This window comes from Cryptomeria japonica, chromosome 8, assembly GCF_030272615.1.
Source record: "Cryptomeria japonica chromosome 8, Sugi_1.0, whole genome shotgun sequence".
NCBI lineage: Eukaryota > Viridiplantae > Streptophyta > Pinopsida > Cupressales > Cupressaceae > Cryptomeria > Cryptomeria japonica.
The window spans coordinates 537616500-537634991 of NC_081412.1; the positions used below are offsets into that span (position 1 = coordinate 537616500).

The 18492-nt window shown below is 35.8% G+C and overlaps 1 protein-coding gene across 9 annotated transcripts in view; it reads right to left on the bottom strand.

Moving 5' to 3' along the window:
* LOC131027665 (uncharacterized) overlaps nucleotides 1-18492 on the bottom strand; it is a 300093-nt gene that overhangs the window by 176702 nt on the left and 104899 nt on the right. For all 9 annotated transcript variants that reach the window (XR_009102519.2, XM_057957732.2, XM_057957733.2 and 6 more), the window contains 4 exons: nucleotides 14718-14794; nucleotides 12559-12762; nucleotides 1700-1910; nucleotides 1077-1263 (listed from right to left, as the gene is read on the bottom strand). Coding sequence is in view for 8 of the 9 variants with exons in the window: in XM_057957732.2 (XP_057813715.1) it covers nucleotides 1077-1263; nucleotides 1700-1910; nucleotides 12559-12762; nucleotides 14718-14794 (679 nt within the window). In the remaining variant the exon portion in view is untranslated. The remainder of the gene's footprint in view (nucleotides 1-1076; nucleotides 1264-1699; nucleotides 1911-12558; nucleotides 12763-14717; nucleotides 14795-18492) is intronic.

Below are 18492 nucleotides of genomic sequence, written 5' to 3' on the forward strand. Positions count from 1 at the left end.
TCAGATCCAACCTTTTTTATCAAATCAGCTTATGTCACTAGATCAATAGGATTGGAGCTTTGAGTGCATACAATTGAACTCTGGAGTAGATCTCCAAATGGACCCAATATTTTTATGCAATCCTAATTAATATTGAAATCTCAACCAATTGGAATTCGGAAGATTGAAAAGTGAATCTTTAACTCCAATAACCAGATGAACCCACTCAATCGATAGTCTAGTTCTGAATGTCATCTTACATCCTTTAAGTCTAAGGGCAGAGCACTTAGAACCCTGAACACAGAAAAATCCCAAATCCTTCTGGCTATGAATTTACATCAGAAGATTAAATCCTAACTGAGGCACCAATGGTCCAATCATAGGGGATCCAAGAAGAAAAGCCAACAACCTTCAGAACTGAATTTACAGGGTAAATTTGGACACAAAAGCCTGGAAAATTGAACAAGAAAACAAGAGAAAAACAAAAAACAAACTGGAAATTTTATTGTTGACACCAACTACTGATTGATCGGAGATACTCTTGCATCATAACCTTTAAATGGAAGCTATATTCAACCCAGAAGACGCAATTAATCAGTGTTTTTATTTTGGGAACTGAAATTTGTTGTGTGACTGGAGAGATACCAAAAACAACAATATAAATATGACAATAAGATTCCCAAGCTGAAAAAAAATTGTTACGAATTTCATTAGATGCTTCTGAAATCACAGCATTTGCTACATCTTGTTTTGCCCAACATCTTGAGTCCACATATAGAACACATCACCAGAAAATATTCAATTTCCCAAACATATGGTGACATCAGTTGATAACCCAAAGATATCAATAAGATTTGAAACATTTTTCAATTAATTTTCATCGCCTATATGTTTCCAGTCCAGAAACAATGATTTAAATACATATATAATGAATATAGCTTGTCATTTTATATTCCAGAATTTAGAAAGAAAGGTTATAGATGGCATGGTGAATATCACAATAGAAAAATAAAACCAAGTTATGCACCGCACAAACCGAAAAAGGAAATAAACCTCGAAATACAATAAGTAATCTGTCTTTTAAAATAAATACTCACGCAGTTATTTCCATTAGCAATGATGCCATTTGAGAAGATGATCCCAAAGGAAATCTAAAAGTAGAATGTGCCTGCCCACTTGGAGTTTGAACAGGAACTGTATCAGCTATATGACTTTGAATCAATCTGAGCATTTGCTCTGATTTGTAATTCTGCCCTCTAATGATGTGCAACAAATAGCTCAATCCTGGACATATGAAAAAAACACAGAATTAAAATTGATGGTAAGAGACATGAAACACAATAAACAAAGAGGCTCGCATTCCAATCCAAATCTTTGATAGAAATTAATGCACCTAGTTTCCCAACCATCATCTCTAAGAAATTTCGATGATGCTATTTTGATAAAGCTGTAGTCTTCCTCATGTTCTCAAGATACAAATTATATCACCTATGAAATTTCGGACCTCAATTAAGTAAACAAATTATCCAAACTTCTTAAAATGAATTTCAGAAATACAAATTTCTTTAGAATAAACCAGTTCATTGTGAGGACAATGTTACAGACATACAGGACTAGAAAATTTGCACAGATCCTTCTGATTTACAAATGCCCAAAGACAATCTACAAGCTATACAAGTTTCCAAAGACTGAAAAAAGCAAAGAGACATATTATAACTACCAAAGCGTTTGCGTAAGAATATTGAACTCCCACAACACTTGACAACACCATGAGAAAGAATTGCTTTCCGATCAGCCATAACATCTGCTTCTTCCATAGAATCTGTTGTGAAAATAAGCAAAAACTCTTTCTGCAGTTTACGTATAAGATTCCAAAACTGATTTTTAGATTCTAGATCTAAGCCAACAGTTGGTTGGTCTATTAGTACAACCTGTGACATCATACAAGAATAAAAGTTAACAGTATGCTTACTTAGACTTAAATCACAACACAAGAAAATGCAAAAACATTCAAACAGCAAACATCTCATTCCACTATTGTGAAAAATCTACTCACTTACAAATGTAATATCTGATAACTTTACACCCTAATTACACATCACAAGCATTACTAAAAGAAGAAATAAAACACAATAAGAGAATTTATATATTTGTCAAGCATACTGCAAATTCACTACAAGATCCTTGTATAGACGTATCAAAAATCAGATTCAATACCAACAATCATTGGGCATCCTCTCGATTTTATTGAGAGGTAATCTGCTTTCTAAATTAAATTGCCATAAATGTACTCCATCATTTGTTTCTGACACAAAACCCCCTTTAAATGCCACAGAAATACATGAAAAGTTAAAACGTTTCCATGAGATTTTCAAAAAAAATTCCCTATCCAAATATGACTGAAGTTTCCTGGATGGTTATGGTCCCAACAAGCGTAGTATTCAAAAGTTTTTCAACCTGGTTGTAATGTCCCATTCTTAGTCACAATCAGCCAATCAGGGTTAATCTATCACTAGGTACTCGTAGACTAACAGGATGGACAGAGGATGCATATTGAGTTGATTCTCTCAGGGTTTGGACAACATAATTGAGTGGATCAGGAGGTGTCAAAGCAATATTTTATGATATTGCAAAAAGGTTGTTAAGTTAAACAAATATTTAACATTTTAACTTAAACAACGGGCATCAAAAGTGAACTTGATGATACAAGTCACCTAATATCTTAGAGAGAGAGTATGGATGCCTTAGGAGAGAGAAAGTGGAGTTCACTGCATTTTGACATTATTTGTGATATTGCAAATGATATTAAAAGGTGACTCTAAAAGCTAGATTTATAAAGTTATGAAAATGACTTTATAATAGAGTCACTTTCCTTGGACACCACTTTGGAAATAGTAAAAAAATAATGACTCAAAGTGGGTGCCCTTTAAAGGAGAAAGAAAAGATAATAAAAGACATTAGAAATTGAATAAACTCTAATTAAAATCATAAAGTGACACTTGGGAAAGAAACCCTAATTAGGGCGTAGGGTATTGGAGTTTGATAAAAAGGCAACTTGGAAATCATTTTGCCATGTTATGTTGGTTATTATTTCACTCTTGTCTTCTGAGAGGAGCTTGGCTGAACCCTATGGGTTTGGAGCAGCTTGTGTGGACGAAACCCTTCACAAGTCATCACACCTGCAGTTGTGGAAGATCATCTCAAGGTGTGTAGGGAGATTCTACTTCAGGTATCTCATCGGTGAAACAAAGAAAATCAGTTTTGAAGAAGTATTTTCTGGTTATAGCTGAGTGAGGTGCCTCCTTGCTAGGCCTACCCCTTCTTGGGCATGTTTGGAGCTTGAAAAAGACACTTCTACTACTGTTCAGTATAGTTTATATGAGCTTCTTCATTGCCAGTATGTGGAGCAGATTCTAAGTAGTTTCAGAGGGTTGCAGGATCACCATCACAACAAAATCAGTTTCAGCTAGGTCGTACCAGCTCCATAGAAAAGTGGAGATTTCTAGGCTCAGTCGCCTAGTTTTTGACAACTCTTTTGCACTTCTTCAATGCCTAGATCAGACTACCCAGTTAAGAGGTTTTTGAGTTGAAAACGGCAGTTTGGCAAGAGCTGCAAGTAATTTTCTGAGTTAGCTAAGTGGCTGCCAACTTAGTATTTCTGAGTATCGTATGTGGATGCTAGCTTGGTGAAATCAGACCTACAAGACAGCTGTTTAGAGCCAGCCTTCATCAAGTTTCAAAGGACTGTTTCTGGAGGATATTGTGCTGTTGCATCCATTTCTCATATCAGAAAATCAGTCCCAGGGAAGTGTCGATGTGTTTTTTATGCACATAACATTTCAGAATAAAATACTAAGGTAATTTACCCTCTCTTGAACAAAATCACCTCAGATGCTAAGAATGAGATCAACTAAAATGATTCCAAGGTTTCTACATGTCAGGTCTTGACGACTGGGTAACTCAATGGTCGATATAAAATGTTGTGTTCACTTGGGGACTTACACAAATGTTTGGATTATCATGAAGATGCGGAATAGGTGTTCTGACAACTTAAGATTTATCAATATGGCTCTAGATTTACTTTTTACTAAAAAAAGGGCAAAAGGAATAGAGTTCAGAAAATCTATTCTAAGCCTAGGAATGTAGGAAATGATGAACAAATCTAGTGGAATCAAACTAGGCGAGGTCTCACAAACAGGTATTTGACACAAGCTTAGTGCAATCGTCTAAGGTATACTTAAAGATTTTAAGGCTATCACCATCAAACGTTGACACCATCCAAGTCGATGTTTGTCAAGGGACGCGTAATAGTTGAAGTTAAGCTTACTTAAATTTCCAGTTGACCAAACAAGGTGCACTTACCAGCGGCAAGAGGCTAGTGGTATGGATTAAGGATTCCACACAAATAAATTCAACAAATCTTTCACTCAATCTAACATACAAGAAAATAAATTCTAATCTAACTTGGAGGAATTGAGAACTATGAATGCAAACACAACACTTGAAGAGCAAAATCACCAACAATTGAACAATGATTATGATTCAAATAGCTGCAGCATATACCAACAATTCTACAAAAACTCTCCCTTACAAATGAGAGACAAGGAGGCATATATAGAGTCTCTTACAAAATGGATGGCCCAGATTGATACAAGATCAACAGCCAAGATCATGCCAACAAAACCATAGAATTGCCCTAATTAGGATTTACATCAAAAAAGGCACCACCTACATATGGCCCAATAAAAAGATACCTAGTCATCAAATAGGAAATCTTCTAGAAGATTCCTCCCTGCATCTCTCTCTCCTAGCATACTCTGAGAATCTAGCCAATACTGAAACTCCTCCATGGAAATGCTAGATAAGGTATCCTACTGTAAATCAATCACGTCCAATGAATCCGAGCAAGCATCCAAAGTGTTCTCTCATTCTGCATGAGCTTCTGCGAACTATGAACATGAATCAACAAAGAGACCAAGTCGTCTATCTGACTCTTCTTCAAAGAGTCCAACTGGCAAAAATACATAAATTTCATCTTGTCTCTTAATTCGGCTAAGTGTAAACCACTAGCATCACTAACATCAACACCCAATAATTCCTCAATCGAGGCAAGGATATTCATCTGAATGTCCTGAATCAATCCTTCTATCTCCATACAACTCGAATGGGCGTTCTCATAAGTTGATTTCTTCACGGCTAATGAACAATACCAACCATGGAAATCGTATTTGTCTCCACTGTGCACAATGTTCTCGCTGACCAGGGTGGAATTAGGAATCTTCTTCAAATCCTGGAGGCGTGGAATAGTCTTCTTTTGAATAGGTCGGAATTCATCCCAAACTCCCTCCAAATACTGGATTCTAAATGTGAGCCCTATTGTCCTATCATATGCATGGACAAACTTAGTAACGAAATCATTTGCCTGCTTTCTTGTATTCTCAATCCACCTTTCCACCTCCAAGAGTGTATCTCTCGCTGCCTCATAGTGTGAATGTATTTCATGGTCAACTGCAATACGAGAAATAAGGGTGGGATTTTCACGCCTTATCCCTGCAATATACTCTCTAAGTCTAATATTCTCTTCTTTGTATCTTTCTTTCTCCGAAATCTCTCTGTCTAACCTTGCATCGATTGCCTTGAGGTTTTCACCAACCTCCTGAAATTCTTGCTTTCTAGATGTACGACCAAGGGCAACTGAAATGATCTGGAAATCCATAAGAGTAGCAATGTCCGTTGTCACACCTGCAATAGGAACAGCAATCTGCGCAATACGCATTTCTATCTCATCTCTAGCTATGTGTGACAAAATCTCCGCTTTCTTGGACTCTTTCTCCTTAGCACTCCTAGCTAGGTAGTCATCAATGTCGTCAATAGGCTGTACCTCTATCATTTGTTTACTTTTCCCCATACTTCTCATCAACCATTCAGAAATAGCGGCAATCTCCATTCCATCATCGAGACACATTTCTCGACCAAGTCCTCTGAATGTCGAGATAACATCATCATCATTATCAGGATTATTCATGGACCAATCATATACCTCATTTCCCAAACTAACTTCCAAAAGGACAGTACGGGATCCCACCTGATCATTATTCTCATTTGGAGGTGCAGATTTCGTTGTAGCATGTAACTCCTAAATATTCCCTGGCAGTATCACTGTGTTGGAACATTGTTGGGTCTCCTTGTTCTGTTCTGTTACTTCGATCACTTTGATTGATGAGACACTGAGAGGTGGTAAAGGAATGATGGGTGGAGGAAAATGGGAAACTGAATATACCACGATCCATATTTCTCTATTAACTCTGTTGCCTCCTTGGACAATCTTCTGCAGATTCTGCCTTGCAGCATCCGTGTGATGTACACAGTGAATGCATCATTCACTCTCTTATAGTCTTCAATTCTATACATGTTCAGCTGGGCGTAGCATTCATAACTCCTGAATTGTCCTTGCCCATTCCCGACTTCACCCTTGCATATCAATCCTCTGTAAGAAACAAATCATGCAAGAAGGTATACCAGGTAAGAAGTCATGGCGAATGACTTGGACCTCTCTACATTCCTCAGCTGAAAGTCCAGATTGTCACTTATAATCTTAGACCAATTTACCAATGTTCCTCTAAGACAATCCTAGATGAAATAAAACATCCATCCATTGAATATTGCTCCCTGTGGCATCCCCATCACTCTGTTGAGTAGGAATATTAAGTCGCTATACTCCTCTTTGAAGTCTATGCACATGAGTGTCTTGGGAGCCTTGGAATGATGAGACCTAGGTTGAATCATCCACTCTTTGTTTATCATATTTTTGCATTCACCCATCTTCTTCGTGTATCTTTCTGTATATTCATCTTTGCTCGCATCCTTCATATCTATTCCGCGTGGAATTCCGAACACCTCAGCAATAGCATCCTCAGCAAGGTAGGCAATAACAACGCCCTTAGGAGTTTTGATCATTCGCGTGAGCGGATCATAACATCGTGCACAGTCCAGGATGAGCTCGCTGCACTGTATGGACTGTGGAAATCCAGCGGCATGAAAAATACCACTCTTCATAATGTTCACATATGCTGGGGAAGGACCCTGATTTCCAACTCCGAACATCCGCTGTCGCATCAGGTCCAAGTCTAGGAAATGCATGTTTGTATCTGTGATCTCCTTCCATCTGGATGAAATCTTGAGCTCTGGATAGAATCCAGTCTCCAGCATCTTCAGTAGTTCTTTCCTTTCCTTAAATCTGGACTTCGGCATCGTACCAAATCAATGATGACTAAGGAAAGGTGTGAAAGGTTGTGTTTTCACACAAGGTAGGTTTGAAGACACCTTCCGCAGTCAACAATGGAGGTCACAAATCTGAAGACAACCTGCAACTAATAAATTAACTTCAAAAAACATGTTGCAATCCTTCATAAATATGCACAAACTCCATAAAACTCAGTCTTGATGATGAAAATAATTAATTTTGGAAACATAGTTATGGCTGGTAAAAGATAAATTTATGAGGACAAACAGCCATTAACACAGTTGCAGACCTTAAGACAGCCTTCTAATGGTCTGAAAATGATTCCAAAATGCCCCCAAAATGTCTCCAAATGTAAATCGCTAAAGTTGTAGCTGGCTGGGTAATAAAAGTTAAGTCTGAAAATTGAATGTACAGCCGACAATGGAGGTCTAAATCTGAAGCAAACTCAGATCTGAAGCAAATGACAGCAAGTAGGGAGGCAAAGGTGGCATCAAACATGCATGGTATTCACCAAAGTATGCTCCTAGCACTTGCAACATAAAAATCGAACTTTTCCCACCTATAGCGCCATTTTTGAAAATTCTGAAAATGTCTTCAATGTAGCTCGAATCTGCAACAATAGAGGTCTGGAACAACAAGCAACAATGGAGAATAAAATCGCCAAAGCTCTCAAACACTAAAAATCGCCATCCTCAACAAAAATCGCCAAACTTCGAAAAATAGAAAAATCTGGAAATGATCTTCAATGGCAGCAATAGAAAGGATTGCCAAACTGGAAAAAATGGAGGAAAGAAATCCTCAATCCAACTCTTCACTTCAACACTTCGCCAATAAGAGAGAAAAATCGCCTTTGATGGAGACACCTGGCAGATTTAATAATAAAATATTGCTGGAGACTCCTCTCTTATACTTGTTTTTGCCTCTCACTTTCACCACACAAGCAATGTGGGATAAAACACTTGCTTATATACTTGTTTGGTAAAAACCAACTTGCTTCTAGAAGGGTAAAAACATTAAATGCTTATTGCAAGTTATTTAATTTTGTTTTTAAAATTTTAAATAATCATTAATCATCATTTAAAAACAATTAAAATGGGGCTCACTCATTAAGTCAAAATTGAGCCTCTAAGGGAAAATCGACTTTAGTTGGGATTAAAAAATCTCATTAAAATCACTTAAAACGTCAAAATTTCCCCACAAAGCTTTTGGTTGTGTTCGTGTTTGATTTCGGTTTCGCTCATGGCACACTTCGGCAACATTGGATGCATGAACTGCAAGGTAACGTTGGATGCTCAACTCCACAACTTGTTTATCTCAAAGGAGTACGCCTACGACGCTTAAGGGACTTGTTGGGATCACGCTCAATTTCGACCGCCATTGGTGTGATTCCACAGTGTATGAAGCTGTTCTTATGCCTCTTGTGGACGTCATCGAGTCTAGGGAGAGAGCCGTGGAGTTGCTGTGCGGATTTGTCAAACTCGTCAACGGGGATAGCATTGCCAACTCCATCTTAAGCTTGCCAAAGAATGAATGGATGAGCATATTGAAGGCCTACTTCCAGCCGGAAGTATTTTTGCCCACTGATTCAGAGGACGACTGGAAGGAGTCTGAAAATGAAGGGAGTGAAGATTCAGACAACAGTGAAAGGATCAGAGTCAAAAGCAGGCGTTTAGAGAAGGTAGAGGAAAGAGAGAAGATGAGAACATTCGGCGAGAACGCTTGGGACGTTTTTCGGTGTGCAGTGCAGAATGGGAATATGGCTCCATTTCGCAAGATAACAAACTCAGAGGAATGGTGGTTTTCGGATGGGGCTACTGAAACTATGATTAATGTCGGAGAATTTGCTGGGGACATCATGCAGACCTTTAATGGTGGTGCATGATTTGTATTTGGTCTAAGTCCGGTTCTGCCTTTTGGTGTGCATGTTTAGGCTCGGGTTTATGTATTCAGGGTGGTGGATGGGTAGTGGTGTTTTCTTTGTTTTTTACTGTCAGGCTTTGATGCCAAACTTTTGTAATCTTTATATATTAATATAGGGCGCTATCCCCATAAACGATAGCACTTACAATTAAAAATAAATAAAATCATCATTTAAAAACAATTAAAATGGTGCTCACTCATTATATATTTCAATTTTAAGTCAAAATTGAGCCTCTAAGGGAAAATCGACTTTAGTTGGGATTAAAAAATCTCATTAAAATCACTTAAAATGTCAAAATTTCCCCACAAGCGAAAATCGATCTTAGCTTGGATAAAAATCCATACAAAATTTCATCAAAATGCATACAAAACAGGCCAGGGGAAAATCGATGGCAGTCTGGACAAGAAATCCACACTCCAAATTCACTTCATTTGCAAAAAACACTCCCTGGTGGAAATTCGACCTCAATCTGGATGAAAATCTGGACTTAAAACTCATCAAATTGCTCTCAGTGGAAAATCGGCTTGGGTATGGACTGAGAGTCTGCACAAAAATCCGCACTAACTTGTCACAAAACAGCCTGGTGGAAAATCGATCCAAGAATGGAATCATCCTCAACGTTGTCCGCACTATAGTCTGCACTCCAGTCCGCACTCCTGGTGGAAAATTGATGGCAGTTTGGAAAATCCTGACACTTAGCCGAATTTTAGCACTTCCAGGGTAAAATCGACCCGGGCATGGATAAACAGTGGTGGAAAATCATATCCAGTATGGATTTCAAGGGAAACCCATGTGTAGTGTGGATTTTGAGTGGGGGAAAAGGGTGGGTAGTCTGGAATATGAGGGGAAAAGCAACTCTAGCATGGAATTTGACCTTCTAACCCTTGAAATATGAATTTCCCTTAGGAATTTGGCATTTTAACCACTCAAAATCGCTTAGAAACTTCAAAATTAGACTGGACTTAGGCGAATTTTCCCAAAAAATGAGCGAAACGCTAGGAAATTATCGAGATAAAGTGCGAAATCAATTTAAATAATACCTCAGGAGCGAGAAAACAACTCCAAAAGCTCTGGAAATACCTTGGCGCTTCAAAATCACTGATGTGCATGTTTAAAAACACGTTATCGCTCAAGAAGGGTAACACTTAGACAAAATTTAGGATCATTAAAATATCAACGTTTGCAACTTGATCCTACAACTTCAAAACCCTAAACGGCACTAGGCATGATCAAAACTCCGAGACTTGGGCACGGGAAACACAAAATTGCCCACTAAGCAGCCAAAACCCTAACCTAACAACGCAGCAAGCCGGAAAAGAGGGGATCCCTGTTAGCAATGGGGCAATGTGTGAAAAAGTCACAACAGGAAGCAGCCATTAAAGTCATTGTAACAACTCCTATATGTTATTTTGTGATCATAAGTTATACTTGAACCAGGGAGCTACTAAACAGGTATGTATTTTATATGTTGCATGTTTAACTCATTAAGTTGATAAGGTTTACTACTGCCTAATGCAATCTGGATTTCATATCAGACCTGAACTATTTTCTAATCAGACTCATATCAGTAGTAAATAAAGTTCATTTGAAGTTGGGTTATCATTATTATTGTTAGCAAAGAAGTGGTATGTGTTTATTGTATGATGGTTTATACATTTGCATTGAAAAAAACTCTCAAAACATATCCTACAATCACATAAAATCAGTACATCAGTTCTAGACCAAAATTCAGTGGCAGTTCATCGTGCCCCACACCAGGGTGGGACATTACACTGGTGCTCTTTTTGGAAAGCAGAAAAGGGTGATATATAAAAGCAAAAGATCTAAATATAAAATAGATAAACCTTTACAATACTTTATATAATTTACAAATTCTAAATATAAGTGGAAAACAAAAAATAGTTAGATCTCGAAATATACAATGCAAGTACACATGCAAATTTACATGTTTGGTTTCATTGTTTACGTTCGCTTTAACCAGGTAGAGGCTGACTACCCTTGATAGCTTATTCATTGAAGTGATAGTCAAACTGGTTATTCTATGACAAACATTGTGGTGTTAGAAAATACGAACTGAACATACATCTTATACTACAAAATAACCTAAAAAAGTTTGGTGTTGACAAACTAATAATAGTATGTGAGATTTTTGTTTATGATGTTCAATTTTAAATTCAATATGCAAGATGTATTCCAATTTGTATTCTCTCTATTTATGTATTATCTATTTATATGATACTCTGACTATCTTCCTTTGTATGGCAGGTGAGAGGAGTATTTATCGATTTCAATATCCTCTTCATAAATATCGATTGATATATATATGCAAGAGGGGAGGATCAAGCAGTGCCTTGACCCGATCAAGACACTACTTGATCGCACCCTTTGATATATAACTATCAATCAGTGTTTATATTAATCACCAGCCCGATACTAATCGGGGTCTACGTAACTTAGCATTCCATGCCAACCGGTATTCACGTGGTATGTTTAACCGATGTCAATCGGTGTTTGCATGGCATATTAACCGATGTCAATCGGTGTCTAAGTTAACCGACACCAATCACTAACTAATAGTTATATATTAAGCGGTGCATACTTTGCCACCCGATAACAATTCGATAATCATTATTTGTTTGCTGCTGAGAAGATATCCGATATAAATCGGGATACATGGTTAACCCGATAATCATCAGTGATCACAGTTATAATGCAAACCGATATACCATGCTATGATATGATTATCGATATTGTAGATTGGATATATACAAATGAGGAATGATCATCAAATGAAATAGCTTGAAGTTTTCCTGATAGTTTATCGATAGGATAAATGATTGAATGAGAGACTTCATTTATCTCTCATTCAATCATTTATCTTACCGAAGCTACCATGCATTAACAATTTTCCCTGACCCAGCAATCTTGGAGTTTTAACACATCAGTCTCTTTTCACTGGTGCAGTCTTACTACTATTCTGAAAGATTGAGAGGTGCACATGACGATTATATACACACACAAACCCTAAAATGATTTAGAAGCGAAAAATTGTAGGGTATTCAGAAGAATAGAGCAAAAACTTTGAGTATGTCTTCTACAATAATCTTAAATGTTATAGAATAATCAACATTCAAGAAAAAAACTTTTATAAACAAAGCTTCTTGATGGTCAATCGATAATCCAATTTGGTCTCTTGGCAAGTTGTTCAGGAATCAGGACACTGTTTCTCATTAGCTGTAAAATGTTGTGTACTGCTGCAGAGGTTTTGAGCTTATTGACATGTTGCATCATTCAATAGATCACAATTTTTAGCAGTTTGTTTGTACATTATGAAGCAAAAAGGAAAAAATCTAATTCCGATAAATTCTATTTTAGTCAGCAGGAATAGATATGACTTAAATAAATATTCTCATACCCGGGGATCACCAACTAAAGCTAGTGCCAGGCTCAGCTTTCGCCTTGCAGGAGGAGTCAACTCACGTGCCTGCTTATCTGCCTCTTCAATAAGGTTGAGCTCTGTTAATAATTCATCAATCTGCACTTTCAATGTTTTCCTTTCTCTTCCTTCTTGAATTCTGAGATGCCATGGTATTCCTTTAATTGTACCAAAGTACTCAAGCTGTGATGAACATAAACATGATTTAGCGTTGTGAAAGAAAAAAATGACAGGAAAAAGAGTAGATAGCACTTAATTCATTCACTTAGGAAGAAAAAGAATATAGAAAAAGGCCAGAATGCATTGTCAATAAGAATCCTCAGGTGTTGTAAATAATATGTTTAAAACGCCTGAATCGAGGAGATCTTCACTTGAGAAACAAATAAAGTGTAACCAAACCCAGCTGAAATTGGAGAGTAAAAGAGTTAAAACTGATAAACAAGTAATGACAAAAGCGAAATTGATCAAATTTCAATTTCATTAGTTTTGTCTATAATAATATATTCATCAGTTAAAAGATTAGGCTCTTAATAGATTTTAAAGAAGCATTGGCAACATATCTTCACTCAATCTTTGGAGTTCATTAATGATAAATATACTGGAACAAAAGCATGCTCTAAAAATCACTGCAGGTTTAATCCCATTGTATGGTGAAGCATTTACCTTGAATAATGTTTTTAAAAAGCAAGATTTTAAAAGCTATTATAAAAACATAAATGGCCCCTTAGACATGATAATGTGGTATACAAATGCTTGTTATTCACACAAATTCATAATTATACCAACTTATATTTTTTAATTATGTTTGTGCGTATATTTGTATTCTCACAAATTCATACTTGTAACAACTTATACTTTTTAATTATGTTTGTGTGCATGCCTACTCTTTCATATAACTAAAATGTCTCAAGAAACTTCCTCAAGCCAAAGAGATACTTGAAAAATTTGGACACTTAAATCCACAAGATTGGAGTGAAATCTAATAGAGTACTACTAGTTTCTAGTCACTTATTATTTTATTGAGATATGAGAGAAGGATTGGCCTTCAACACACGTAAGATCAAACAATAATCCTCCTTTGGGTAATAATGGTACATCATCATAAAGCTTCCTTTACCATTGCTCTCCCAACTTACTTAAACATATTTGTAGTCATTGCACCTTCTCAAGTTTATGGATAAATACCTTATTAACATTTACTCAATTATGATCATCCATAGTAAATGTTCTTTTTTTTAAATAAGAGTCAAACATATGATAATTAATTTAATGTACTAAGGTGTACAACTAACAAAGCTAAGGATAGCCTGGACGCTTGAAAAACCAGTGAATGAAAACAGGACAGCATAGACAACATAAAATGATGTCAACAATGCCAAACGATAATAGCTAGGACTTAAACCCATATAGATCGGCTAGCCACAAGCATTGCATGAGACCGTACAAAAAAAACTGTCCTAATAAACAGAAACCAGAGAGAAGACACTAAAGGGAAGAAGGTATGCTGTTCAGAGATGTAAATGCAACATGACATATTAAAGATGGTATGATATACAGTGATGATATATAAAATCATCTTGATTTGTATGACTGTATTTTATAGATTGTACAACAAACAAAGCTATGGATAGCCTTGACGCTTGAAAAACCAGTGAATGAAAACAGGACAGCATAGACAACATAAAATGATGTCAACAATGCCAAACGATAATAGCTAGGACTTAAACCCATATAGATCGGCTAGCCACAAGCATTGCATGAGACCGTACAAAAAAAACTGTCCTAATAAACAGAAACCAGAGAGAAGACACTAAAGGGAAGAAGGTATGCTGTTCAGAGATGTAAATGCAACATGACATATTAAAGATTGTATGATATACAGTGATGATATATAAAATCATCTTGATTTGTATGACTGTATTTTATAGATAAGATCTACACAATATATTATTGAATGCTTTCAAATGTAAGATATCTTATTTGAGAATGTCAAGTTTTAAAGTTTTGACACTAATATTTCAAACAGGAGTTCATAATGTTGGACTTTAGAACTACGCACATTCACATGAAACCTTATCTTTTCCATACCTAAATTGCAACTGTAATCATATAGCAAACTAATTCATAAAAATACCAACCTGCTCGCGAGCAGTCAATAGGTCAGTGCATATATTCTCCTTAGGACAGATAGACACTATTGATTTTAGCTCCACCCCTGCAAAATATATCGCATCCATGTTAAAAATCCAAATACAAAATGTGCCGCGGGCATTTATTGCATATTCTTATATTTGGTGTAGAAATATTAACAAAGTTTGACACTGCATATCAAAAACAAGTTCCAGAATATGAGAGATTATATTATTCAAAAAATTAGATAAAATATTCAACATGCCAACACAAGGAAAGTGGGAATAATAAGACAATTTTCAAAAAGAAAGAAGATGAAAGACTGATTAAGAACTAAGCTCATTATTCAATATAATTGATGTAAGGAACTGAGTTGGGTAAGTCCATAAAGTAACAACAAAAATGACAGAAAAAGTCTCATGCAAAGTACTGCACTAGATATAAGAAACTCTAGAATTTCTTGCATATGGTTCAAGAACTAAATAGCAACAACAGAAATTGCACAGATGTATTCAAAATCAAATCAATCCTTACTGAGATGCCTTATACTTACAGCTAAAGACAAACTATTTCTTATATGGAAAACTCTGTTACCCCAAGATTTCGAGACAGGGGGACAAATTTTGGGGACGGCCTTTTTTTGGGCCAGTTTTGGGGACGACAGGGAATGCAAAGTGGACAGCTATATAAAAAATACCAAAACACATACTATTGGGTGTTACTTGATTTAGGACTGGTATTGACAGTGAGTAATAGTACGAGCACAAGGCATGTCAGATCATGTCAATCTCAGTACTAACGAGGATCAGATTACCTACAACTATGCTAATCTTCTCCGAACACTGACCATTTCAAAATATTACAGCAAAGGTCAAAGAATTAACTTCTTGTCATAAAAAAGAAAAGTAAACTATTTATTAGGAGGAGTCAACAACACCGCCTGCTTAGCCTATCACAAGCAAACATGTTAATTTTTTATGGGGAAGGTCAGCAGTACTCAAGCCAGTCAGGGAACGTCACACACATCTCCACTTGTCCTGGGGATGGCTGGTCATCCCCTTTTGTTTTTCGCAATGTCCCTATGTTTTCAAGAGGTTCCCTGCACTTTTTCAAATTTGTGCCCCCATCCACGAAATGTTTTGAAAATAGTGAAGCCCTAAAAAATGTTCCGGATGTGTCCTCAAGTTTCCCTAATGGAAAATTGTTTAAGTAAAACAATGACAAATGAACAATCAAATAAAAAACCAGCATTCCTAGTTTAAATGATAACTATAGTGAACATGAAACACCTGGCACTGTGAGTGGTTTTCTAGTCTATTCATTGTAGTAAACTGTTATGTCTTACTACCAAAGCCTTGGTGTTTTTTCCTCATCAATCACCAAAACCCTACAATTCTTCCATTAAAAACTTGCCCAAAGGAATACAAAGCATTATTTTAATCTAAAGCATAAAACCTAAGTTAATTTTCATTTCCGTATTTCTCGGAACAAACGGCACAGCTATCATGGAATTGGCAACTAGTAAATCAATTTTTTTTTATTTCATTTTTATCATTCACTTGCTTGTAAATTGATTGAGGGAGTGTCCCTGCAGACTTGAAACTTAATAGTTTAAACTCCTAAACTTTAATAAAATTTAAAGATAACTGACCAGCAAAGATGTAATGTCCTGTTATAGAATTCCTTATTTTTCCTAAAATAAATAACCCCAAGTCACAATAATCATTGAATAACTAATTATAAATATAAATTTATACTAAAAAAATATAAATTCGATTTTATAATTTGGATTTAAAGCTTATAATGTATCTTGAAAAATATAAAACTTATCCTTTAGCCTCTACTATAATTCTTCTTTCAAATTTGCAGTTGTCTCGCTTTGTATAAAGTCTTTGAAATGTTTCCAATTTCTGCACAAGGTAGGGTTTTCATCCACCAACTTGACGAGAAATTAAGGAATTTTGTCCTTCAATTTCAGTCCTAGAGGGATTTTGTCCTCAAACTATAAGAATATTGATTCATAATCCACAAGGAGTGATTAATAAATATAAAATGTATTCTCCCAATGATGCTTGCTTCTCCTTGTTTGGTGTCTCTTATATGTCTTTTACCTTTAAAGGTTGTGATTCTTCACATGCCCTTTGCTATTGATTAACTTAAACTTTATTTTTATATTTTATAACTATATTATATTTTATTTTTTATTTTATGATATTTTAATCTATTATTATATATTATTATTCTAATTTTATTTTAAAAATAAGGGACATTACAATCCACCCTTGGAAAGATTGTTTGTCCTCAAGTAATCACATACTAGGATAATCTCAGAATTTTTTCATCACTTGATTGAGTTTTTCTTGGAGATACCAAGATCTCAAATCAAACTTGGAAATATTATGAATCTCTCTAATGATGTAGTGTACTTTGTTAACTACTTATCTATTGCTATGTCTTGCAAAGCAACTTTATCTTGTTTGTCTTTAGATAATTTTGCTTGATGATTCATTTTGCCTCGCAAAACTTGTGGAATCATACCAAAGTATACTAATTGTTCTCTCCCTGTAACTCCTAGCATTCTTGAGAGTTGTTCTTTATGAAGATCGATTTCATAATTCAACTTCCACTATGCTACTCCGATATTATCATAAGTTGCAAAATTTGAACCTAGATATGTTTTTGCCTTTAATTCAAAGAAAAAATTATCCCAATAGACAATTTTCTATATATCCATTTCAAAAAATGGAGTATTTGCAACCTGTTGACGTGTGTTTTATGACCACACCAACACAAAATAAAGTTTCCAAAGCACACTCTATCCTCTCTTGACCAAAGACCCCTCGTATGCTAAGATTGCGAAGATCATATAGGCAACTCCAAGGGTCCTACGTGAACTTGCAACTTTATAATGGATACAACTAATTTGGTATGATGTATGCTGGTAATCCAAGGGGGACTTATGCTTTTATTGTTCTTTGATAACAATGAGGACTTGGAATGATAGACTCTCCAAGAATGTATGCTATGAAAGGTATAGCAATGAGGGTTCTCTTTTTTGAATTTTGAATCATAGAATTCAAAAAATGGAAAAAGAGGATCAGGTCATGAATACTACTCTACTTCTAAGAATTCAAGAGACGATGAACAATTGGGTGAAATCAAACCAGACTTAGGTTCGCCAAAAGAAACAACTAGACAAAGTGGGTGCAATCTTCAAGGGTTCTAGTTATGATTTTCACACCTAAAATAATTACCATCAGAATGAACGACATTTATCTAAGGATAGAAGTTAAACATACACAAAAACAAGCTCAAATTAACCTTACACAACGAAAAGAAATCATCTATTCATCAAAGATATGAGCAAAGGATTTCACCACTAATCAACACTATCAGATCTTTCATTCACTAAATAACTTTGAAAGAAACAAATTCTACTTTACTTTGAAGGATAGGAAACCATGCAACTTCAAGATAACACAAATATTCACCAACAAACCAATGAATGAATTATTATTATCTTGACAATACCTTAGCAACAATTTCACAATGTCTCTCCTTATTACAAATGAAGGGGGTAAATCCCTTTGTATGGGCCTTCAAAATGCAATGAGAGCAAACCCTAATTAGGGTTTCAAAGTAAATGACCACCTTTCATGCAAAAGAACTACAGTAAGGAACCAATAACTAGATGCCAACTAAGCATCAAACAACTCGTCATCTAGAAGTAAGTGTCTTTTATCTCTCCCTTTGTTGGCAAATTCAATGAACCTAGACATCACT